At 43.8% G+C, this 21,238-nt stretch overlaps 1 protein-coding gene across 1 annotated transcript; it reads right to left on the bottom strand.

Annotated features, from left to right (window-relative positions):
- Nucleotides 1-1,710: 1,710 nt before the first annotated feature.
- On the bottom strand, nucleotides 1,711-20,438 carry LOC144798260 (chymotrypsin-like protease CTRL-1). The gene is made up of 7 exons (XM_078669022.1): nucleotides 20,305-20,438; nucleotides 17,350-17,453; nucleotides 14,458-14,537; nucleotides 13,724-13,802; nucleotides 9,175-9,355; nucleotides 7,837-7,970; nucleotides 1,711-2,075 (listed from the first exon to the last, which is right to left on the bottom strand). Exons 1-7 carry the CDS (start codon nucleotides 20,354-20,356, stop codon nucleotides 1,914-1,916), a joined length of 792 nt encoding a protein of 263 aa, XP_078525148.1. The 5' UTR covers nucleotides 20,357-20,438; the 3' UTR covers nucleotides 1,711-1,913.
- Nucleotides 20,439-21,238: the final 800 nt, after the last annotated feature.

Below are 21,238 nucleotides of genomic sequence, written 5' to 3'. Positions count from 1 at the left end.
GTGTCCCTGCAGTAATAAACCTTTGGTCTTTGACGCCACCATCGAGAAGCCCGTGTTTCTGTTTGTTTGTGCACCGAGACAGGTTGAACTCCGGGGTCTTCGGGTGTTGTCCCTGACACCTCTGGACGGAACCAAAAAGTCCAGAACTCCACTCCTAACACGGTAACTGGACTTTCTCCCTTCGAAATGTTGCGGTGTAGGAAGCCTGGCTCTAAGCTAATGCCTTGGTGGTTATGAACAGAGAAGGGTGATTATTTAGAATTAGATTTGGAAGCAGTTAGAGAGAGAGTTACTAAGTACCAAGCTAGAATGTCTCACTATCCAGTACAAAGTACGAATTTACCTAAATTAAGTGTTGGTGATTTAGTAAGAGTGAAGTTTGGTGGGCAAATCCGCAAAAGGATCTCCTAGATGGTCTGGTCCTCTCAAGGTCATTGAAGTTTTCAGCAAAGCTGTTAGGGTTGAATATGGTAAAATTTGGAATTTGAGACGCATTTCTGTGTGTAGATCTGATGACTTGAGATGTTTTCCTGAGTGTAGAACTGATGACAGCAGTTCCCCTCTTTTGCAACCAGATCTGTCGTCCCCTAATGATCCACAAGTGATGAATAACAATTCGGACCTTTGTGGCACTCATGAAGCTTTTGATTATCTATCTTCGTGTAAGAATGTTATTTTTGACAAAATTACCAATACTGATGCCCAGAGTGAGTCTCTTCCCCATGAAAATGCTACAAAGAATGCTATTTCTGAGAATCCTGTAAATGTTGATCAGAGCATTGTTCCAGATAAATCTGTTGATATCGATCGTTCTAATGTTACTCTGCCTGTTTGCAACCAAAAGTTGGTTACTTCACGTAGTAGTTCACGTGTTAGATGTTTTCCAACTAAATTTAGGGATTTTGTTAGTTTTTGATTCTAGTTTTTTTTTTGTCTTTTTTCTGGGTTTTTTTTTCCCTTAGTTTTTTTTTTTTGAAAGGGGGGAGATGTGTGGTATTCCATGATGTAATATATTGTAGAACCTATGATGTCATTGCTTGGATCTGTAGAATCTTGGCATTGAGACTGAGCTGAGGTCTGAAGAAGATGGTTACCTCTGTGTCTCCTTTTGTGGATGTTAAGCTGTTCTGTGCCAGAATAAACCTACTTCTAAGAACCCATCTTCTACATTGTGTTCATTTACGAAACGTTTGCTAAACTTTGTTGGCAGATTTCAAATTCTGCACACTCCTACTGTATTCCCAAAATGTATACTCCTTTCTGGTAAGAGACGCCACCTACAGTTCTGAGATGTGTCAAACAATTTCTATCACTTGTGTATAGAATAAAATGAGGCCTCTCTCACTCATTCATTGATGAGTTTGTTGGTAGCCATCATTATGATGTCACTGACCTCACTGAATGGAAGGGTCTCGTGGAATCCTGCTTCACTGGCCTCATGCATTCCAAAATACAACTCACTGAATTTCACATCATTTGCTCCAATCAGTGCAATAAAGACTAAAGTGCCAATCCTTCTCATATCATCTGACTCGCCCACTCACCTGGCGACCCACTCACTTTAAGATATTAGTTTTACTCGCTAGTATGGTGCTAAGCTTCTACAAGCGACTACTTGCATACATACATTTAATTTAGGTGCTTAAATGGCTTTTAAAATCCTGCACTATGTTTTTTTTTTATCACAAATGATAGATGCTTGCAGCATGCAACTTTTTTCCAACACTTAGAATTTATTTGGCGTTTTTTCCATATTGTACAGTAAATACAAGTATTTGGTGAATCTTGCTTGTGGAAGAAAGACTGAAGAACTGCTTCAACTGACACTGATTGTTGAAACTGTGTTGCTGGAGTTTCCACGCCATGGCTTGACTCGTGATCCTCTATTTCTTTCATGTCTCACACTTGTTTCTCTAGTTGGAGGCAACAACTCTGTCGATCCAGCTACGCAGGTAGGTCACGCGGGCGTACATGGCAGGTGCCCTCACATTGCAGTTTTGCGTTCCCCAGGAGACAATGCCAATGAGGTTCCAAGCTGATCCCTTCTGGCACACCAATGGGCCACCGGAGTCACCCTGCAATAGGAAACAACATGTCAGCCATTTTGAAATTGACCTTTTTCGAACTATGACGAGAGAAGAGCAGATTCTCCTGGACTGTAATCCACGAAAATACCAACCACAGGATACTGTGTGGACAAAATATGATTGCAAAAATATTGTTGACCAAAATATCATCAAGGTAGCTTTATACAGATAAGCATACATGTATTATACTTAACTTCACATATATGTACCTTGGCGACATATATGTCATCAAGGCATTTAGAAGAAGAGCTAAGGATAGTAAATCTATACATACCTAAGCGCATTTATTTTCTCAATATTTTGCTCCTCGATATTTCGGCTTCCATATCTTGACCCCTCTATATTTTTGTCCTCAATATTCTATCATACCGCCCTCGTAGAGACAATTTGTGATCACGTGGTATGTTCTTAGCATGAATTCGTCGCAGGAATTGTTATCCAGGTGAGTTTCACACAAACAGAAAACCCAAAGTCTCTCCAGTAAAGAATGGAATCATGACTACTACTTATGTTTGTTTACTAGTTCTTTCTACAGGGACTTAGAGGGAAACATTGAGTATAGTAAATGACCATCACGTGTTACAAATTCCACTAATGTGCTTGGAGGTTTCTCAGTGGTCATCTGCTTCATAAGGGCTTTCAGTCGGTCTCCCATGGAAGAGGTGTTGCGCTGTGGCCAGGGCGACTGACGCTGGAATCTGGGGCTCACGATTTGATCCCCAGCGGCAGGTCAGCCCAGCACCATGTGACTCTGGGCAATAGCTTACTTAATCTTCCCGATGGCCCCCAGCGCTGGGATGCCTTCAGGTAGCTGTTCGCGCTTTACAAATGCTGGATTTTATTTTTTACATGGCGGTTCTGCAAGAAAGTGATGGCTGCCGGAGTGCGACAGACATCAATGCTAAATTGGACAGCAGGTCTGATGTCATTGGCACCAAACAGTCTTCCCCAATGTGACGCAGCAATGGGTCTGCCATCAGTGACACCATCTTTTCCAGCACCCTAAATGAGGTGGGGGAACCCCGAGGTTGGCATGCAGGATTTCCACTGTTTTCGCAGATTTATTGGTTCCCATCTCTCAATCAACCTCTTAGCCTTTCAAAATTGAACAGTTACTTTTAAGGACTTTGAGACTGCTCAGAAGAGCAATTAAAAGTACCTACTTTAAAACAAAGGGGCATATTACCAAGAAATAGCGATAATTATCGCTATTGCATGGTTAGAGACAAAAATTTACCACTGAGCTGCAGCGATTTTTATCGCAGATAAACCTTGGTATTACCAAGGTTTATCGCAAATGGGATCAAAATCGGCCGCAATGCATGAATATCGCTGAAAAGTCAGCGATATTCATGCATTACCGAGCTAATGCTCTTAGCCATGTTATCCACCTCCCATTGGATAACATGGCTAAGAACTGCTCAGGGCAGGTGTTAGCTTTTGGAGATATTCGCGCTTAGCGCGAATATCTCCAAAAGTTGGTAATAGGAGATAGCGATGTTAGCGACTGTTTCCAGTCGCTAACATCTTGGCACGCCCACTTTGCATGTCATTAGTGATAAATATCACTGACAGGCAAAGTGGGGCCTAAGATGGTCGCTATCTCCTACTAGCTGTCGCTAACTGGTGTTAGCGACAGCTAGGTAATAGAGAGATAATTTTATCTCCGCTTTCTTGGCTCTTAAAGCCAAAAAAGCGGAGATAAACCCCCTTGATAATATGCCCCAAAGTTTTAACGGAAATCATACATAGTTCTGCATATCACTGGCACTCGATTCTTAACAGTAGAAAAAGTCCAACTCACTTTAATGCAGAGCTGGCACTACACCTTAGAATGTTACTGAAAACAAAGGCCCGGAAGACTCTGGTGCTATGCAGTGTAAAACGTTAAGGGCCTTATTTACACTTTGGCGGATAGGATACTCCGTCACAAACATGGTGGATGTCCTGTCGGCCATTTTAAAAGTGCATTGCATCTTATGGCACTTACAATACGGCACGCGGGATATTTGTCACATTTGATGGTATACTCCATTTACCAAACTCTTAATAAGGCCCTAAGTTTTGCTCTCTAAAAAGGCATGAATGAGTTCATAATTTTATTGTATAACTGAAAACATGTTTAGAAATAGAAAAACTCTACCCCATGTCTGCTTTGTTTAGGGGGTGTGGAGGATCCTAATGGCACATTCAGGCCCTTCTGAGATGCTGCCTATAGCTTTGCTGGCTCTATAACTCTGGTTCACTTCCTTCATGACGTCACCTGGCTGCTCTTACTGCTGTGGCTTCCTGTGGGCGTGGCTAGGACCCAGCAACACTTGCGCCTCCTGTGCTTCCTGCCAGGCCTGGAGTGCAGCTTCACCTCTACTCAGCCATCGATTAGAATGATTTCATTTACTCTGCCCTATTTCACCTCACGTCTGTTGTAAATTGTGCGATAATACTTTAACCCCTTCCATGCTCATGACGAGCTGAGCTCGTCATGAGTTGCGCCGCTCGCATGCTCATGACGAGCTCAGCTCGTCATGTAACGCGTTTTTTTTTTAAAAAGCCGCACAGCGCGAAAATCGCGGCCGCACGCATGCGGTTAAGATCCCATGAGCAATGCTGGATTAAACCCTGTAGAGATCTATAGGCATTCGAAATTCCGCCCACCCCTCCTTGCAAATTATCTCCGAAAACCCAATGCACCGGATTCTTTTTACAAAATGATAGCTGCCAAAAGATGAGCTTTCAAGAGACAAACTTTATGTGAATCTGATGTCTCTAGTTTCTGTACTTTAAGTTGGTAATGGGTGCATTACATTAATACAGTATTTTCTCTATAGAGTCTTTAATGTAAAGTTTTCGTTTCTTTGAGTTGATTCATTTTTGTTTATCTTTAGAAACAATTTTTAAGAAGCTTGATTGTAATTTTCTTTCAAGATCTAATTAATACTATTTTGATCCGTTGTCGTGGGGGCCCTAAAAGTAGTGGGGCCTATAGGCAGCTGCCTACTTTGTCTATTTGCTAATCCGGAACTGCCCAAGAGCTCAGAGAACGAAAAAGGTCCTAAATTGCACAATTTATCTTCCCCTCAAACATCACCAACCCTGACTCAAGAGACTGGTTAAGAAGAGATTTCTTGAACACGCTGACTGACATATTCCACTTTTGACAAATGTAACTTATTTACCGTTCTGCCTATTTCAGCCTGCTCCATTATACGTCGCACTCACAGAATACTGGGGCATATTACCAAGGGCTAGTATCGCCGCTTTCTCGGCGAATTGTGCCGAGAAAGCAGCGATACTGCCAGAGCCCTATTAACAAGGGCATTTTAAAGCCTGCCCCAAGCCCACTTTGCATGTCGGTGATAAACATCGCTAATGACATGCAAAGTGGGCGTTCCCACGTCCAACCACATGAAAAATGTGGTTGGAGGTGGGAACACCCTATTACCAAGGAAGGCGATGGGAGGAAAAGACCTGCGATAAACTCATTTATCGCAGGTCTCCCAACGCCTGCTCTGACCAGGCGTTAGGCATTGATAACATAGGGTGTGGATCATAAAGATGAATCCACCCCCCCCATATTATCAAGGCCCACATTAGCGCGTGAAAACAACATTTGTTTTCATGCGCTAATGTGCCATATCGCCGACTATCGCCGGATTTCTATTCGCCTGCCTGATGCGCATTGATAATTGCGCGCTAAAAAGGCGATGAAATCCGGCGATAGCCGGCGATACAGGAATGTGCGTTGTGCATTTTCCAACCCACTCCTCGGTAATATGCCCCACTGTTCTCTCCCTGCTCCAAAACTCTTTTGTTCCTTATTATCTGAAATCGCAAACTGCTAACTCACTCGTGTATGATCCGATAGGAGTCTTGTACAGGGCGGAGAGGTCTGACAAGCTCTTAAGTGAGAGGTTCAAAAGGACAGGCCTCACTTCAAACATTATCATACTGTCTTCAAAGATAAATTGGATTTTTGGGACCGATGTGGGGAGATTACCATCGTTTATTTTCTCTAGCAAATGAGATGCTGGGTTTGATGTTTAAGGCTGGTTTGTTTATAATTAATAGCAACAGTATATATATTCCTAACATCACGGGTTACCAGGCGTTGCATTTGTGGGATGAATTATATTTTCTCCAGGGCTTTCAGCTGACAGTTGCAGGGCTCATATTGCACATTAACATTGAGGTTTTGATGTGTTAGTCAAAGTTGGCTCCAGAGTTCTTTGTTAAGCCTGGGGAGAAGTGTAGAGTTAAACCGAGAGAAGACGGGGGACTTTTAAAAAAATATATTTGGCTCTCTTTTGGTAAAACCTTTCGGCCCCACAGCTTCATCTCAGTTATCATTCAGGTTCGCACTGGCGATATGTTGTGATCGCAGAGAAGCTTTTCTGGCAATGCAAAACTATGGAATATGTTTGAGGGCCTTTAGAGACTAGGGGGTCTATTAGGATGGCGGGCGGACTCCAGTCTGCCCGCCACCCTAGCGGTGCTGGGACCGGCCGCCAGTGGTGCAGCGATCCTGCACCGCCAAATAGGATGCCACCGCCACAGTGGCATCCCGTATATATTACATTGTGGGGGGCGGTGCTGTAAGCAGCACCCGCCACAATGCAATATATGCATGTTGTGCATTGGCATGCCCAACAGTGCCTGCCACCTTGTGCATGCTAATGTTGGGGGGGTACCCCCAAGTGCTGCCCCTCACCCGCCTGGAGGCCCGCAACGGGCCCCCGAAGAAAGCTCTGTGTGCCTTTCCATGGCGGAGTCTCCGCAGTGGAAAGGCATTGAAAATGCCTCATCATAATATGGATGGCGATGCCTGCAAGGTACTGCCACCATGTTATGGACCTTTTCCGCCCGGTAGGCATTTGCGATGATTGCCTACCAGCGGAAAAGCGGCGGATGGTTTTTCCATCTTCTGCGGTACCCCCCTCCATGCTAATGTGGCGGGGGTAAAAGGCCATCCGGCGGGGTGGTTTGGTGGGCGAATCGCCACCGCCAGTAGGGTGGTGGCGATCCGCCCACCATCCTGGTAGACACTATAGAGTTGAAAGACGTTTTGAAACTGGATTTCTGTTAATGTGAGACTGTACAGGAGAGGCTGGTGCGAGTGCCTTCATTTTATGGGAGTGTCACTTATTTTCAATTACTTTGATATTTGTTAATTGTGAGAAGTCACCCTGTACTAAGCTGTGGAGCATCAGTCATAACAACTACAGAGGATGAATGTGCTAGTGAAATTACAACTCTCAAACGTCTTTTAGGAGCATCAGAGGGTTGAGCAGCTCTCTCGATGAAGCAGTGCATGTCTCTGAATGTTCTCCCTAATATTCATACCATGCAGTCTTGTGGCCTTGACCTGTCCTGATGGCCATTGGATTTCTCCTTTATTTAAATTGGGAGTAGTGACGCTCTACTAGGATGATAGCTCAATAAACCAGTCTCTTCCTTATTGGCAGCGTGCAGAATGCATGAGGGCGCGTCTTCTGAGACCAGCATGACCATGGGAATGCTTGAAGTCCTTCACTGGGGTGAAATGAGAGTGTGGTTGAGAGTACATTTTAGCAAATGTCATGCAAGGCAATAGTGTATGTTCCTGCGGATAGCTGAGGATGTAATGATGTGCATAGCCTTAGATGGGCCTACATCGGAACCCCTGGGCGTCCACTGCTCCCACCAAGAGTGCATTCATCAATCTGCATGAGATAGGATACCATGCAACAATCACATGGGAAATCTGCCGTACCTGACAGGAGGAGACCCCCGAGGCCCCAGCGCAGATCATGGCGTCAGTGATCTGGGTGCCCCAGTATTGCTTGCACTGAGCTACGGTGACCAGCGGAAGTGCCACTTGCTGCAGACGGGGAGGACTTGCGTTGGCTGCAAAGAAAACAAGAATGTATCTATAAACGTTGAGTACTTTTGTAGTTTGTAAAACAAATCAGTCGATTGAACATAAGGTTGCAAGGGGAATGGGCCCAGAGAGACAGCAAGACAAACTCAGAAGAGGTGTTCTCTGTTTCAGTACACCTGTCTACTGGAGGAGGGCTTTTAAAAGTGTTTGAAGCTTTTGATTGGTCATTGCGACAGAAATCCTACCCAACGCTGTCCACAGGCTGCTGTGGTAGTATACTGTGAAGTGGCTGGTTGTACACTCGAAAGACACCGACTTTCGAACACTAGGTTTGTGTCTGTGTTGAGGGCCAAGGCGAGGCAGTGGATAGCTCACTTTTGAGGCACTAGAGAAGAAAGATGGCGGCTATCTGCAAAGCATGCTCTATCTCATTAGTGGAGGGCTGGGGATGGAGAAGTAGTTCATATCTTGCCAGATGTAAACATGATTGAAGGGCCTGTACACAAGTCAAAGATGTGCTTTATGGGTAAATTGAGAAAGCAAAAACAATCATCAGTAACCTGTAGGACAGCTGTATTTGGCTCAGTGTCTCACTGAAGATCTGACAGAATATCACAGGGGAAGACCATATACTAAAAATGTTTATCTCTTAGATGAAGCATATTGATCCTAGGTCATGAGCCATCTCAGAAGACAGACTCTCTGGAACGGATGTACGTTGTTACAACGCATGCTTTTACTACGCATGCCTTTACAACGCAGATTTTTCAACGCAAGTCGTTACAACGACTTGCGTTGGGGGGTGCTGGATAGTGAATAGTTTAATTTACTATTCCAACTCCAGACCCCGTGGATAGTACTGAAGGTGTTGGATAGTAAATTAAACTATTACCTTTCCTAGAGCGCCCCCCAGCGCAATTCGTTGTAATGACCTGCGTTGAAAAACCTGCGTTGTAAAGGCACTGCGTGGTAAAAGTTGCGTCGTAAAGGATGTTTCCCCTCTGGAACATAGTGTTAAACATTCCCTCCTTTGTAATGAATGCTACTGCCAAAGGCTGATGTCCAACCTATACAGAAGATCTTGACAGAGGTCCTCTTGTATTGTTCTCTGTCTCTAATGTCACCAAGGTAGTGAAGAGCAACGAGCTTCTGTGAATCGCAGATGCAGAAAAACCATCTCGTGAAAACTTACCACAGTCTCTTTATGGTGATATTACAGTAAATACTTACTAGTGCCACTTGTGCGCCCCCAGCCGGTGGTGACACACTTGATCCCCGATGGGAGAGTATCACTGGTTGCTGCTAGACACACAGGTGAGACACGGGAATTCAGCGTGGCCGGAGAGGAGAGCTTCAGCAGGGTGATGTCATTGCTCATGGTTCTGGGGTTCCAGTTGGGGTGAGTGACAGTCTGATGGAGGGAGGAAGCAAGGGGTTGTAGTTAGCCAGGGTTATAACATGGAGTATCAACACTCTGACCTCGATCACATGAGTATGCAAGCTAACCCTAAGGAACTTGGTCAGAAGTCATTGTGAGGCATAGTTGTGTCACATACTCTTGAGGCCTCCATTCTGGCCACTTTGTCAGAAATCATGGAGTTTATACAATTGTAGCAAGTACTATGCTACAATTGACTTAGGGGCAGATGTATCAAGCGTTTTTTTTGTTGCAAACGCTGCGAATCGCAAAATAGCAGTGTTTGCGACAAAAAAAACGGGAAATGCGATGTATGAAAAAAATTGCATCGCAAAATTAAGGAATCGCAAAATTTGCGACTCCTTAATTTTGCGCTACCATTTAAGGAATCACAAAAAGCGATTCCTTAAATGGTATGTAAGAAAGAAGAAAGTTTTACGATTTCACTCTAAGAAATCGCAAATTACCATCAACTTGTAGTTGGTGATAATTTGCGAATTCTATTACAAATGCACTTTTTGCAATTTGTAAAGGTGGCATGTGACGCTCAAACATGCCCTTAGGGCATGTATGTACGCCATATGCGCACACATGTAAATTTCAGGGGTGCAGCAGGGTGTCCTTTGGACACCCCTGCACCCTTGAAATTATTCTCAATTTGCGATTAGCAAATTGCGAATCGCAAATTGAGAATAATTTCACATTCATTCCTATGGGCCTCCTGGCCCATAGAAATGAATGGGAAATTATTCCTTAATTGCGATTAGCAGTTTGCTAATCGCAATTAAGGAATTTTAAGAAATCGCTAAAAAATAGCGAATTTCTACATACATACCATTTTGCAATTCTCAAATAGCGATTCCTTAAAAATCGCTATTTGAGAATCGCAAAAGGGTATCTTGATACATCTGGTCCCATAATACCAAAAAAGAGGAAGGGGAAAGTCCAATTTACTAACCAGAGGCAAGATAAACATAACTTAACAGAACAGTGGTTCACTGAAGACTTATTTATCACAAAGATCTTACTCAATTGTAGGGAAGAATATCCATGAAATGTGAAGCAAATGAAATCAGTTGTGGGCCAGAAAATGCAGAATAATGAAATTGCAAACAAACCCAAAACAAACATGTGCTTAATACAATCTATTTTCATACAGAAAGATCCAAATAAATGAATCAGAAGTAAAGTGCTCAGAGAGTGATCACACACTACAGAAGTGGTACAGAGTGACAAGTGATTACTGACAAAAAGAGACAAATTACTCATGACTCCAGTGGAAATTTGTCAGGGAAGGGTCAAAAGTCAGTATAATATGTAGTCAGCGGTGTTTCGATTTATGATGTAGTAAGAGGCCATCATCCAGATAAGGCGGGGTAGAGGGGAAGCGGAGGGCGTTGGGCGGCGAGGGGGGAATATTAGTTGAGCACAAAATAAGGACCAATATTAATGGGTGTGGATATCGCTGAGAGACCTCCGGTGAGTAAAAAACTGTATTGTAAGTCCTGGATTCTTACTGAGTAAATGGACGGGTTCTGGGGTGGGAGATCATTGGGAGCAGGAATCAAGGGGGCAGGAGGTGTCAGAAAGCCCCTTTGAAGCTGTCGGTGTGTTGTTCAAAGGTGGGGACCACTAATCAGTAATGGGATCAGTTGGAAAAGCCAGGACCATAACTACCCGTGACCCGTGCGTGGTAGGTGGAGAAGATCCCCAGTGTGGGTCCGAAGATGAGCATCTGAGCGGCGAGTGACAACCGACTGCGCACGCTCATCAGATTGGATCAGGATCCCCCATTGATTTCAAGACTGAACATCCCTGAAACATGACAGGTGCTGTGAGAAAACTGTGAAAGAAGGTTTATTTCATGACATCACCCTACCTGCTCGATTTATGGAAGAAAGGGTCCTTTGAGTGAAAACACTCTTTTTGATTGGTCAATGAGAAAGAGGACTCAACTAAAGAGGTATTTTTCTCCTTGCAAAATGGGTGTTTCATGTCAGGTCTAATCAGGTTAATAAAATCATCACATTTTGTCCACCGGCCCAACAGGTCACCGCCCCCAAATCCCGTGCCACCGGATCCCCCACTGCCCCCCGTGGCTATGCCACTGACTGTAACTCTACCTGTGATTTTGCCGCCTTCTTTTGGTTTGACAGTTGTCCCATTCCTAGACCCCCTTCTTTCGAATGACAAAGGTCAGAACACAACCCGCAGAAGAACCCTCCTCATCAGGAAATGCGCTGTAACCTCACGGAAAGTGCATTTCGAAACTTTGACAGGAACACTGATGAACTTTAGCGCAGTACTGCGCATGTTTATTTCACCTGGCCTCATATTTTTACAAAAAAACGTGTAGCGACCAAGAAACCGCCTGCCTCGACCAGCTAATAGTTGGGCGAAAGAGGGTGTTATTTGCTCAGACACAATCGGGAGTAAATCCTCACAGTGAATGCCTCTCCTAAAGACTTTTGGGCAGATTTACAAGCCCCTTGCGCCTCTTTTATGCCGCTGTTGCGTCACTTTTGTGACGCAGCGATGGCCTAAAGCCAGCGCCATGCTGCGGGGTATTTACAACATAGCGCATCTGAGAGATGTGTCACGTTGTAAAGCCCTGCGCCACATGTAGGCGTTCCGGCGCAAGGAGGGGGGGCTGTTCCGGCGCAGGACCGCCTCCTAAAAGTGGCTGAGTTAAATCTATAAGATTTCACTCAGTGTCACTTTTAGGGCCATGCTGCGTCAAAACCCTGCGCCTGCTTGAAGCAGGCGTAAGGATTGACACAGTATTTTAAGGATAGCGCACCCCCGAGCCTTGCTGGAGCTGCGTCGCGCTTGCGATGCAACTTCAGCAATGCGCCACCTTTACGGCAGCAGATGCGTCACGCATCTGTCCATTTTTGCCGCATGGTGCGCTGCATTGTAAATGCGGAACATCCATAGTGGCGCAGCCGTGACGCACAATATCGAAGCACCACGGCAGGACATTTCTGAATGTATCTCCAACTGCAGCTCATTCCTAAGAGGCCAGTCTTGTGCTCTTTGACACAAGTGATGTCCTTGACTTACCTCCTAGCAAAACAAAAGGCCATTCTCTCTTCAGTTAGTGTGCTGTGGAAATATGTGGTGAATGAGAACAAAAAAGGCTTTGCGTTTGTTAGGACTGAGGTTTAGATTCTAATTTGTTTTGCTGCGTAAAAAAGAGAATTGTTTTTCTTTAGATTATTTTAGACGCCAGTCCTTCAGTTTAAATGTTATTGGTAAAAGGACCGAATCAATTAAACCTAATATTTACTTATGACCCAGCTTAATTGATGTAAAGAGGACATTTTTAAGATCTATCTTAAGAGATTCAGCTTTTAGAATAGTTGGTGACGGGTCTGCCTATTGTTTTAACATTGGTAACAATAACTTTTTTTATACAGTATATTTGACTACTGTGCAAATCATTTAACTTCTGCATACGTTTAGCTACTTATTTTGTTGTTGGGTTATATTGTTATTTTAAAGCTGTGACTAACTTTTTTTTAGCTTCTACATTAACTTGGCCAGCCGATTTTGTTCTATTTACTAGGTTGTATTGTAAATGATTTTTGAGCTATAAATTAAAAGTATAACATACATAGCGTCCATTGCGACAGGCAGGGACCCAGATTTGAAGCACAGAGTGGAATGAAGTATGGGTAAAACAACATTTGGGAGTTATCTGCATAGAAGTGGGACTTCTAAAAAAAACTATAAATAAGAATCTAAATTAGAGGTTAATAAAGGATTAGGGTATAGTATAAAGAGAAAAGAGCACATTGCCCAGGAGGGAGCGACGAGGAACTCAAAGGGGCCCAGGAGGCGGTGCCCACATAGCATCCTTCGAAGAAACCTGAGTATGTGCAGTGAGACAGGTAAGTGTCCAATCAGTCTCAAGCAGATCAAGTGAGGCTTACGTAAGAAGAGAGCTACATTACTCAGGTGAGGCCTTACCATTGGGTTGTGAACAACCTCCCTTTCTGCTGATACTGTCTCTCCATTGGCACCCCAACCTATCTTTGGTTGTCCCTGTTGCCATGCCACATTGGTCCCTTACTTTGAGGTCATCCAGTAGGGGAACTCAGAGATGCACAATCACAAGGAAAGATTGTGCTCGATTTCTGAAGACACAACCATCACGTCTGGAAGTTCGTAGACCCTACATGCTTCTGAAGCGCTTGCATAGGAAAATGTAAATGGACCAGAACTTCTTTTAGGGTGTATGTTCAGGACCTGCAATGTGCTCCCAGGTATATACCACCTCATGGGGCTTCAACGCCGCTTGCACCAGGCTCATTGACGCGCGGCCTCATGTACTCTGAACCCAAAGGTACTTTGACTCACCAAAGCGATGGACTTGACTTGAACCTGCTCGGCATTTGAGGAACGGTCATGTTCACCAAGGACGACCCGATGGTTGCGACTGTCAAAAAGAAAGCAGAATGTAGTATCAACGTAGATCATCAGCCTCCCAAATCTCTCCACTCTCCTCTACAGTTAGCTAAAGGTCAAACTAGGGACATAGTGACACTTTAAAGGGCAAGCTGAGATACTGTCCCAGTGATGAGTGCTCCCTTTCAGAAATGATCTACTTTTGGTGGCCACCACATTATATTTTTGCACAGGTCTTCTTGAGCACCGGCTAAAGACCAAAGCTTACTAGAACTTTACATCTCCATCTTTTGTGTGGAAGTTCTAAATTTGAGGCTCAAATAACTATCCCTCAATACATTACTGTTTCTATTCTTATGAATTGTATTTACTTAACATAACGGGTGCCCCAATAACCAGTGGCTGTTAATCACATCAGGATGTCTGTTCAGGAAGATAAACAGTTGAGGATGGAGTCTGATTATTTTAATTATTCGATATATTGTGTGATTTTGAGTATATTACTTACTGTCCTAATTTCAAGGTTTGGCCTGACAGCTTTAGGTGCATAAAAATACAATCATCCCTTAATGCAAATAATTGGATTATGGAATCAGAGAGAACAGTGGAACATAGCCATCATTTTTACATTGTTTCACATAAATGCCCCGCCCCATAAATCTACTATCTCTTCAGTAGGCACTTACTTCACATTGCAGTGAGCAGCTGTGACGACCCAAGTCTGGCTGATGAGGGAGGCACCACAGAAATGGAAGCCACTGCCATCCTGAGGAGCATTCAAGAGAAAGGAAGTGCATAAGTAGGCTCAGAGGTCTATCACTGAAGACATACAACATGAAAGGGTGCCTCAGCCAGATCAGCAGTGAGGGTGTTATCCCTCAAGGGGCTTTGAGTGACAATAAAGATACCACAAGATTCATTATTGATGTCTGTGATGCAACTAGGAACACCCAGTGGAACAATCAACATCCTTCTCCCAACTTCCTCATCCACAAGCGTTCTCTTTCACCCTCAGTCCCAAACTTTTTCTAAAGCTTTTCTCACTCACTTGATAGCTGTTCTCTCCCAGCCAACCAGATCATACTTCGACGTCAGTCCCAGGCTTGATGCCACGCATATAGACCCCTTAGAGAGCAGGCATATTTATTCATCCCATCATGTCTACCACCTTATCACGCCCTCAATCCACATCCAGAAACCCATATGAAATCCTACTGCTCTCCAAGAAAGCCTACCCAGACATCCTATAGCCTACACATGGTATAGTGAGCATATTCCATGATCACAAGGAGAAACTCGTACTGCGACAACAAATGATGGACGGAATGCCGAATGAATCAAACATTCACCCACAGTCAAGACTGACAGCTGCACAGTTCTTACCACACGCAGTACTTCTGGGAGAGGGTTGATAGAGCTGCAAATGTTTATCAGATGTGTCTCAAATAAGCAAGGTTCAGTGTAAAATGATCTTTGTAACTGATTACATCCAGGTATAAAGGTAGGTGTAACTCCAACCCAGTGCAGAAGTTCAGATGTATTCTTACGCAGAAGGAATAACAGAGAAACAGCAGAGAAGGGCGTGCCCAGATGAGGCACCGGTAGCTCGAGATATGAGGCTCATTATGGTGCAAATAAAAAACCGGGTTTGCAGGAACACCTTGCCAGTAACCTACATGGAATGGACCCAACCATCTTGCATTGTTGCTACAGTTCGGACAACGCAGGAGTAGCTTTCTTCCTCTGAGAAGCATGGGATAGCTCTGGTATTTGGACAGCAGATCACTACCTGCATAATGATAATTGCAGGCAATGCCAACTTTTGCTAGTTGTAGATATGCTTGTTGGGCCTCTTACCCAGAGTAGAATGAGTTACATATTGTAAGCAGAGGCCCTCATTTGTAAACACAGCCATGTTTCAGGTAAAGAAGAATAGTTTTAAGATTCAAAGCTAGGAATGGCAAGTTTTTGCGAGAAGATAGCAGGTCATTGTAAGTTTATTTATATAGCGCTTACAACCCCAGAGGAGGCGTTGAAGTGCTTTATTCCGGGCAGGACGCTGCTCCAGAACCCAAAGTTAGTGGTTACTTCAGTGCTATTGGCTAATGTTATTTATTGGTATTAGTCTTGTGTGCTCAAGTACACCATTCCATGTCGCCATTTCAGTCTTTTATGGCGGGCTAAAATAAAATGTGTTCGTTGCGATCATTAGTGGGTGTATGGTTGGTGGGATTAATAGATGAGTTAGAGGAGATTAGGTACTGTTTGGTTGCATCAATGCAGGTGGAAAAGACTTGCCTGTGGTGATATGAGCCTTCAAGATGCGCTTACCTAGTCAATGGAAATCGAGATAGACCTGGGATCAGGTGGTAAGATAGTAGTGAATGGTGTTATTGTCTTTTAGGGATAATCACCACCACAAACCGCCAACCCCTGCAACACTTCAGACCATACCTAAGGATTTGAATATACTTATTGAACCTCTACTTTCCTGGCCTCAAAATAATTGTGATATAAGCATAAACCAATTTTTAAATGACATCAAAAAATTGAAAGCTTAAAAGCATCAAACTTTGACTGAGTCAAGAGACCTTAAACTACACCCTCTCGTTAGATGGCTTTGCCACCCTCCATCTTCTTAAGGACATTTCCAAGAATGTTCTCTCAGACTTTTGACTCTACCAGCGCTGAGAATCCGATCTGTTTACTGCCAACCAAAGACAGAACTGACCTACTAGTCACACTAGTGGCTGCACTTAGGAGTTCCTAAGTCACATTCAGGTGTGTCCTAAAAAACTTCTAGGATTCAGTTCTTACTCCTTTCCTGGTAAAATCCAAATCACATTAAAATAAGCACAGAGGGCAAATATCATTCTATTGTAGGCTTCCCAGAGCACCCAAAGTCGGTCCTCTCCGAGCATTGACACTTCAAAGAATCCTGGCACCAGCAACGCTTTTGTGAGTCAGTTTAAGACTTGGCCGTGCGATTAAGAAACCTTTCGTCACCATCTAGGTTGGGATCTAGGCCTCAGCAGGTAGGATCTATCAGTAACCATCCTGCCGCCAATGTTGTGTCAGTGTCCTGGAATGCTTTGTGTTACCATTCGGTTTCACTGGAACTCATGTGCATGATTCTATTCGATCATCTCCATCGAATATCAAAGGTACCATTGGAATACGTTTCAGAATGCCAGACATGGACCTCAACTGCTTGCACGGGTCCCAAGTTAAGGAAAGGATTACATTTAAGGTATGGTTTTTCATCTGGCGTACCCTCCTCTTCTACTCCAACTTCGAATATCATAACAACACACATACATCAAACAGTTCATCCAGCCACTGCTCAGTAGCTCGTTCATTATCAAGATTGGTGGCCTCGGGAAACAGACCATTGGTGATCCCAGAAACATAACCCCGGAAACAGCGAACTCTAGCTTCCAGGACCCAAACAAGACCCATGGCCTTCAGAAAGCCAATGCCTCATGAGCTAGGACACACCAGAGCCTTATTGGTACCTCCCAGGATGTATCAATGCATGTGATAGGAAGAGACCCACAGAGGGCATAAGTGTGCATTACCTGGAGGGACACCTGCCAGGGCCAGGAGCCGGGCACTGCGGTCTCGCCATTCACTATTCTGTTGTAGTTGCTCACTTTTGGCGGGATGGCGGGAACTCCACAGCCTGCCAACAGGGAAGAATATTTTTAATGTAGCTCTGAACAGGGGTGAAATGCTTTTATTTTACAGATACTGAAAAATGTAATAAGAGGCTCAAAGGGAAAACATTTGCACACATATGAAGATATTCCCCCCACTCTACGTACAATTATTCATGCAGAAATGCCTCCACATGGTTGAAAAAAACATTTCCTCCGTTATTCTGCCTTCGAATCTGCGTCTACAGAGAGTTTCGGGTGTGCTCCCTGGAAAAACCTTTTTCAATTTCAAAAACTCGAAAATCGGCATCCATGCAAGGCCGTCCTTCTGCAGATCAATTTCTCACCTGGAATTCCACTGAGAGATAGGTCACAGTTTGACAGGCCTTTTTACCATTTTTGCCGGATTTATGTAGAATAGCGTTCTACGGGATGTTATTTTGTAACGGACTTTTATTAAACAGAGAACACATTTTGGATACATTTCTGAATTAACAATCTGCCCTAGTCACAACCTTCAAATTATTTTGCAGTTTTTAAACTAATAATACCTTTTTTTCTAAACGTCTAAAAGTTTAAAAACGTTTAATTAAAAAATCTCGATCATTTCAAACCCCAAACGCCCAGCTGTTTTTTAAACACCTGGATCTTTTCAAGGAAATGTTTTAATAATTCCAAACTTGTCAAACTCGCAAGAAATGATTTAACCAACAGTTATATTTGTTCCACTATCGTTTTAAAGATATATAGCTCTTGCAACGGTTTATGTGAAATATCGCTTTCACGTGTTTTATTACTAATCCACAGTCTTCCACCACTTATTAATAACGTTGAACAAATAATAGTAGTTGGTCGATTACATAGATTACATCAATTAGGGTGCAATTTAGCATCAATTATACTGGACTACATTAATCGCACCGGTGCCAGTACAATTTGGAACAGCGACTGTTACAGAATGCACATTTTGCACCGGTTATTCAGTGCAAAGGTATTTTTTACATTTTTAGCCGAAGGTAAAGTATAAATAATAATTCAGACTTGTTTATCCCTTGAAGCTGCCATTTACATGCAATTAATCACGTTGTACTCATGACTAGCTGTTATAAATAAGTTGGGTCTGGTGGCTAAGTCGACTAAGGCATCCAGTGTAGGGCTCCTGTGTTTCATCACAAGTTCAAATCCCTGTGGGTCCACTCAGCCTTTCATCCTCCTGAGGTCGATACAACGAGTACCATTGAGTTGGGTAACATAAAACATCTGTTACTAAGGGCTAAAATACCCTTCTTGGTGAACGTGCACTTTACAAATACACGTTATGTAATGAGTGCCAACTAGGTTTTTAGTGCCCTCAATTGCTTTGTCAAACATGCCGTTTCAGCTGTGAGACTCCTGATTTTTAAAGCTAAAAATGGCTTCATTTTACCTGTCTCCCGCCTGAAAGTGCCTCTGCTTCAATATGTCAATGGGGAAAATACATTCTCCCGAGTTTTATTTCAAAATCTCCCACTTTACAGCTGAAAAATGTTGGCATGAATGCTTTGGTGCCTGTGATCGATTTCACTATGGAAACTTTGAAATCGATTCCTTCTGATCCATGGACATATATTATACCTGCCCTAGGCACTGCCCGGATACTTCAAGCAATGCTTGCTCTGTCCTCTGCACACATGGCTGCAAAGGGGACATTGTAATAACGGGCATTAAGATTCTGCAAAGGAATCTGCTTCCCTTCTTAAATTCATGCCTGGGAGCTGACCTGTACTTTTATCTCCATCATGTGCCCTGAATACCGACCGCCCCCTGTTATTCCCATTAGCTCTATTCATGCCTGGGAGCTGACCTGTACTTTTATCTCCATCATGTGCCCTGAATACCGACCGCCCCCTGTTATTCCCATTAGCTCTGCAAACTGTCACCAATACCCTGTCCTCGTGAGTATCGACTACTCCATTGACACTTGTTTGACGTTTTGAACTTTCTAGTTTTTTGCCCTTTTGCTTATGTTTAGTATCCTGTCTCCTGTTTCTGCCACACGCTTAGCATTCTGAATGCTGCCCACTTCAAGAGCACCAGGCAGTGACTATCCGGGAGTCAGTATGATCAGTGCAGCTCATTACTTCTGTAATTGTCTTCAGCAATCAATACTCCAGATCCTCTTTGTCCCCTTTCCTCTGTACCATGCAAGCTCAGTACTTTATTATATAAAGAGATTAATTCAACCTTCTAAGGCCCTGATTATGAGTGGCCTATGGAGGGTGTACTAATCATCACACCTTTTAAAATCCGACACACTGTGGGAACATTCAGGTGCGACAATGAGCTCCTACTACAAGTTCTGCCCTTCAAAGAGCAGCATATCATGCGGATGCTAGCCCTTTGCTCACCGAAACCCACATGCAGCAGTGTGCACCAGGAATTCCCCTCCAGTGAGACACGACAGGCTTCACCTGCAGAAATGTACCCGGGGAAACGGAAGGGGATGTGGTAATGGCCCCAAACTTCCAACCCTGTGCAATCAGTATTTTGCACAGGAAATGGAAAATAGCTTTGCTATTCGTAATGATGGCCTAAGTCTCTGCCTTGACCCCGGTACTCTTCCGCTGTGCGGATTATTTTTAGGAGCTTTCCCTGTTCCACAGCCATTCTACCATAGAGTTCCCAGGTTGTCTCTACATTGTAGCTAGTTTGGGTGCTTCAACCTTGTATCAAGTGGACACTGGATCAGAAAAGGTAGACAAATTCTGCTTGAAGGTCAGAGGCAGTATGGATATTGGAATGGAGAAGATGACAAACCCAATCCCCCCCCCTTGAACACAAGTGCAAGGACACACTGAACCCACCCTTCTCCACCCGCCCACCACAAGCGAAACCTACCATATGTGCTGCCAAGCAGGGCCAAGCCGAGGAAAACCAAAGAAGCAGCCATGCTTACTCCTCAAAAGGCAAACTGGTAACTGTTCTCCTCCAGCCGCCCCTTTTTATAGAGCTCAATCCTGCCACCTTTCTCCATTATCTCCACTGCACTAACAAGGCCATAGGTTTACAAAAATTATTTTCCACTGACCTTCAACAGAAATGCCCCAAATTTAGACATTGATTTGAAGAAATGTGTTTCAGCTCTGTTTTTTTCTCACTGGTTCACATCTGTGGAGACATTCAAAGGCCGTGAGCAGATATGCTTTGCGTAGCTCAAGTCGTCAGTCGCCCTGGTCACACGTGCAGCTCACCTCCACCAGGGCAGATACAGATAAACAACAGTCGATAACACTTTCTTTCACAAGTGGAACTGGGAGCACATGTGACTTTACCAAGCTCTGTCAGTGAGAGTGGAGAGCCTGGGCTGCTCTACCCTCTAACATTCTCACATCCATGATAAACCTCAATCCCCTTCCAGGATCCATTGTGCCATGACAGTGAGGGTCCACGCGGCTGCCATGCCTCATGCCACGCATTGTCTCGGCTAAAAAAATCCTACTAAAACAAACATTTCACACATCTTCGTTGCCAGAGGTCCTCTTCCTCGGGCACTCTTAATGTGTCCTACCTACTACTTCTACAAATGAACACTTTTCTACATAAGTATTTTTACTTCATACTCCTTTGATCATTGTCTTTATCCTCACAAATTTCCCAAACTCTTGTTTACGGATTCTTTTTGGTGTTTCACATCCTAAAGAAGCTGAGGTTGTATGATCACAAAAGAAGTAGTAGCGGACACTACAATGCTGCACTTAAGATCCATTTCCAAGATAGTCTTTATAGTTTTGTGCTGCCAACCCCAACATCAGCTGCTATTTGACGTTGCTGT

The sequence above is a fragment of the Lissotriton helveticus genome, chromosome 12 (assembly GCF_964261635.1).
Source record: "Lissotriton helveticus chromosome 12, aLisHel1.1, whole genome shotgun sequence".
In the NCBI taxonomy this organism is placed as follows: domain Eukaryota; kingdom Metazoa; phylum Chordata; class Amphibia; order Caudata; family Salamandridae; genus Lissotriton; species Lissotriton helveticus.
The sequence above is the reverse complement of the archived record's forward strand: the minus strand, read 5'-3'. Positions and strand labels throughout refer to the sequence as shown.

Excerpts from the sequence above, each read along its gene's own strand:
- LOC144798260 (XM_078669022.1), bottom strand. The coding sequence starts at position 20,356 with ATGGCTGCTTCTTTGGTTTTCCTCGGCTTGGCCCTGCTTGGCAGCACA. Across the intron at positions 17,454-20,304 it reads CCTGCTTGGCAGCACATATG|GCTGTGGAGTTCCCGCCATC; the intron begins GTAGGTTTCGCT and ends CCCTGTTGGCAG. Across the intron at positions 2,076-7,836 it reads CGGGGGTCTCCTCCTGTCAG|GGTGACTCCGGTGGCCCATT; the intron begins GTACGGCAGATT and ends TTCCTATTGCAG.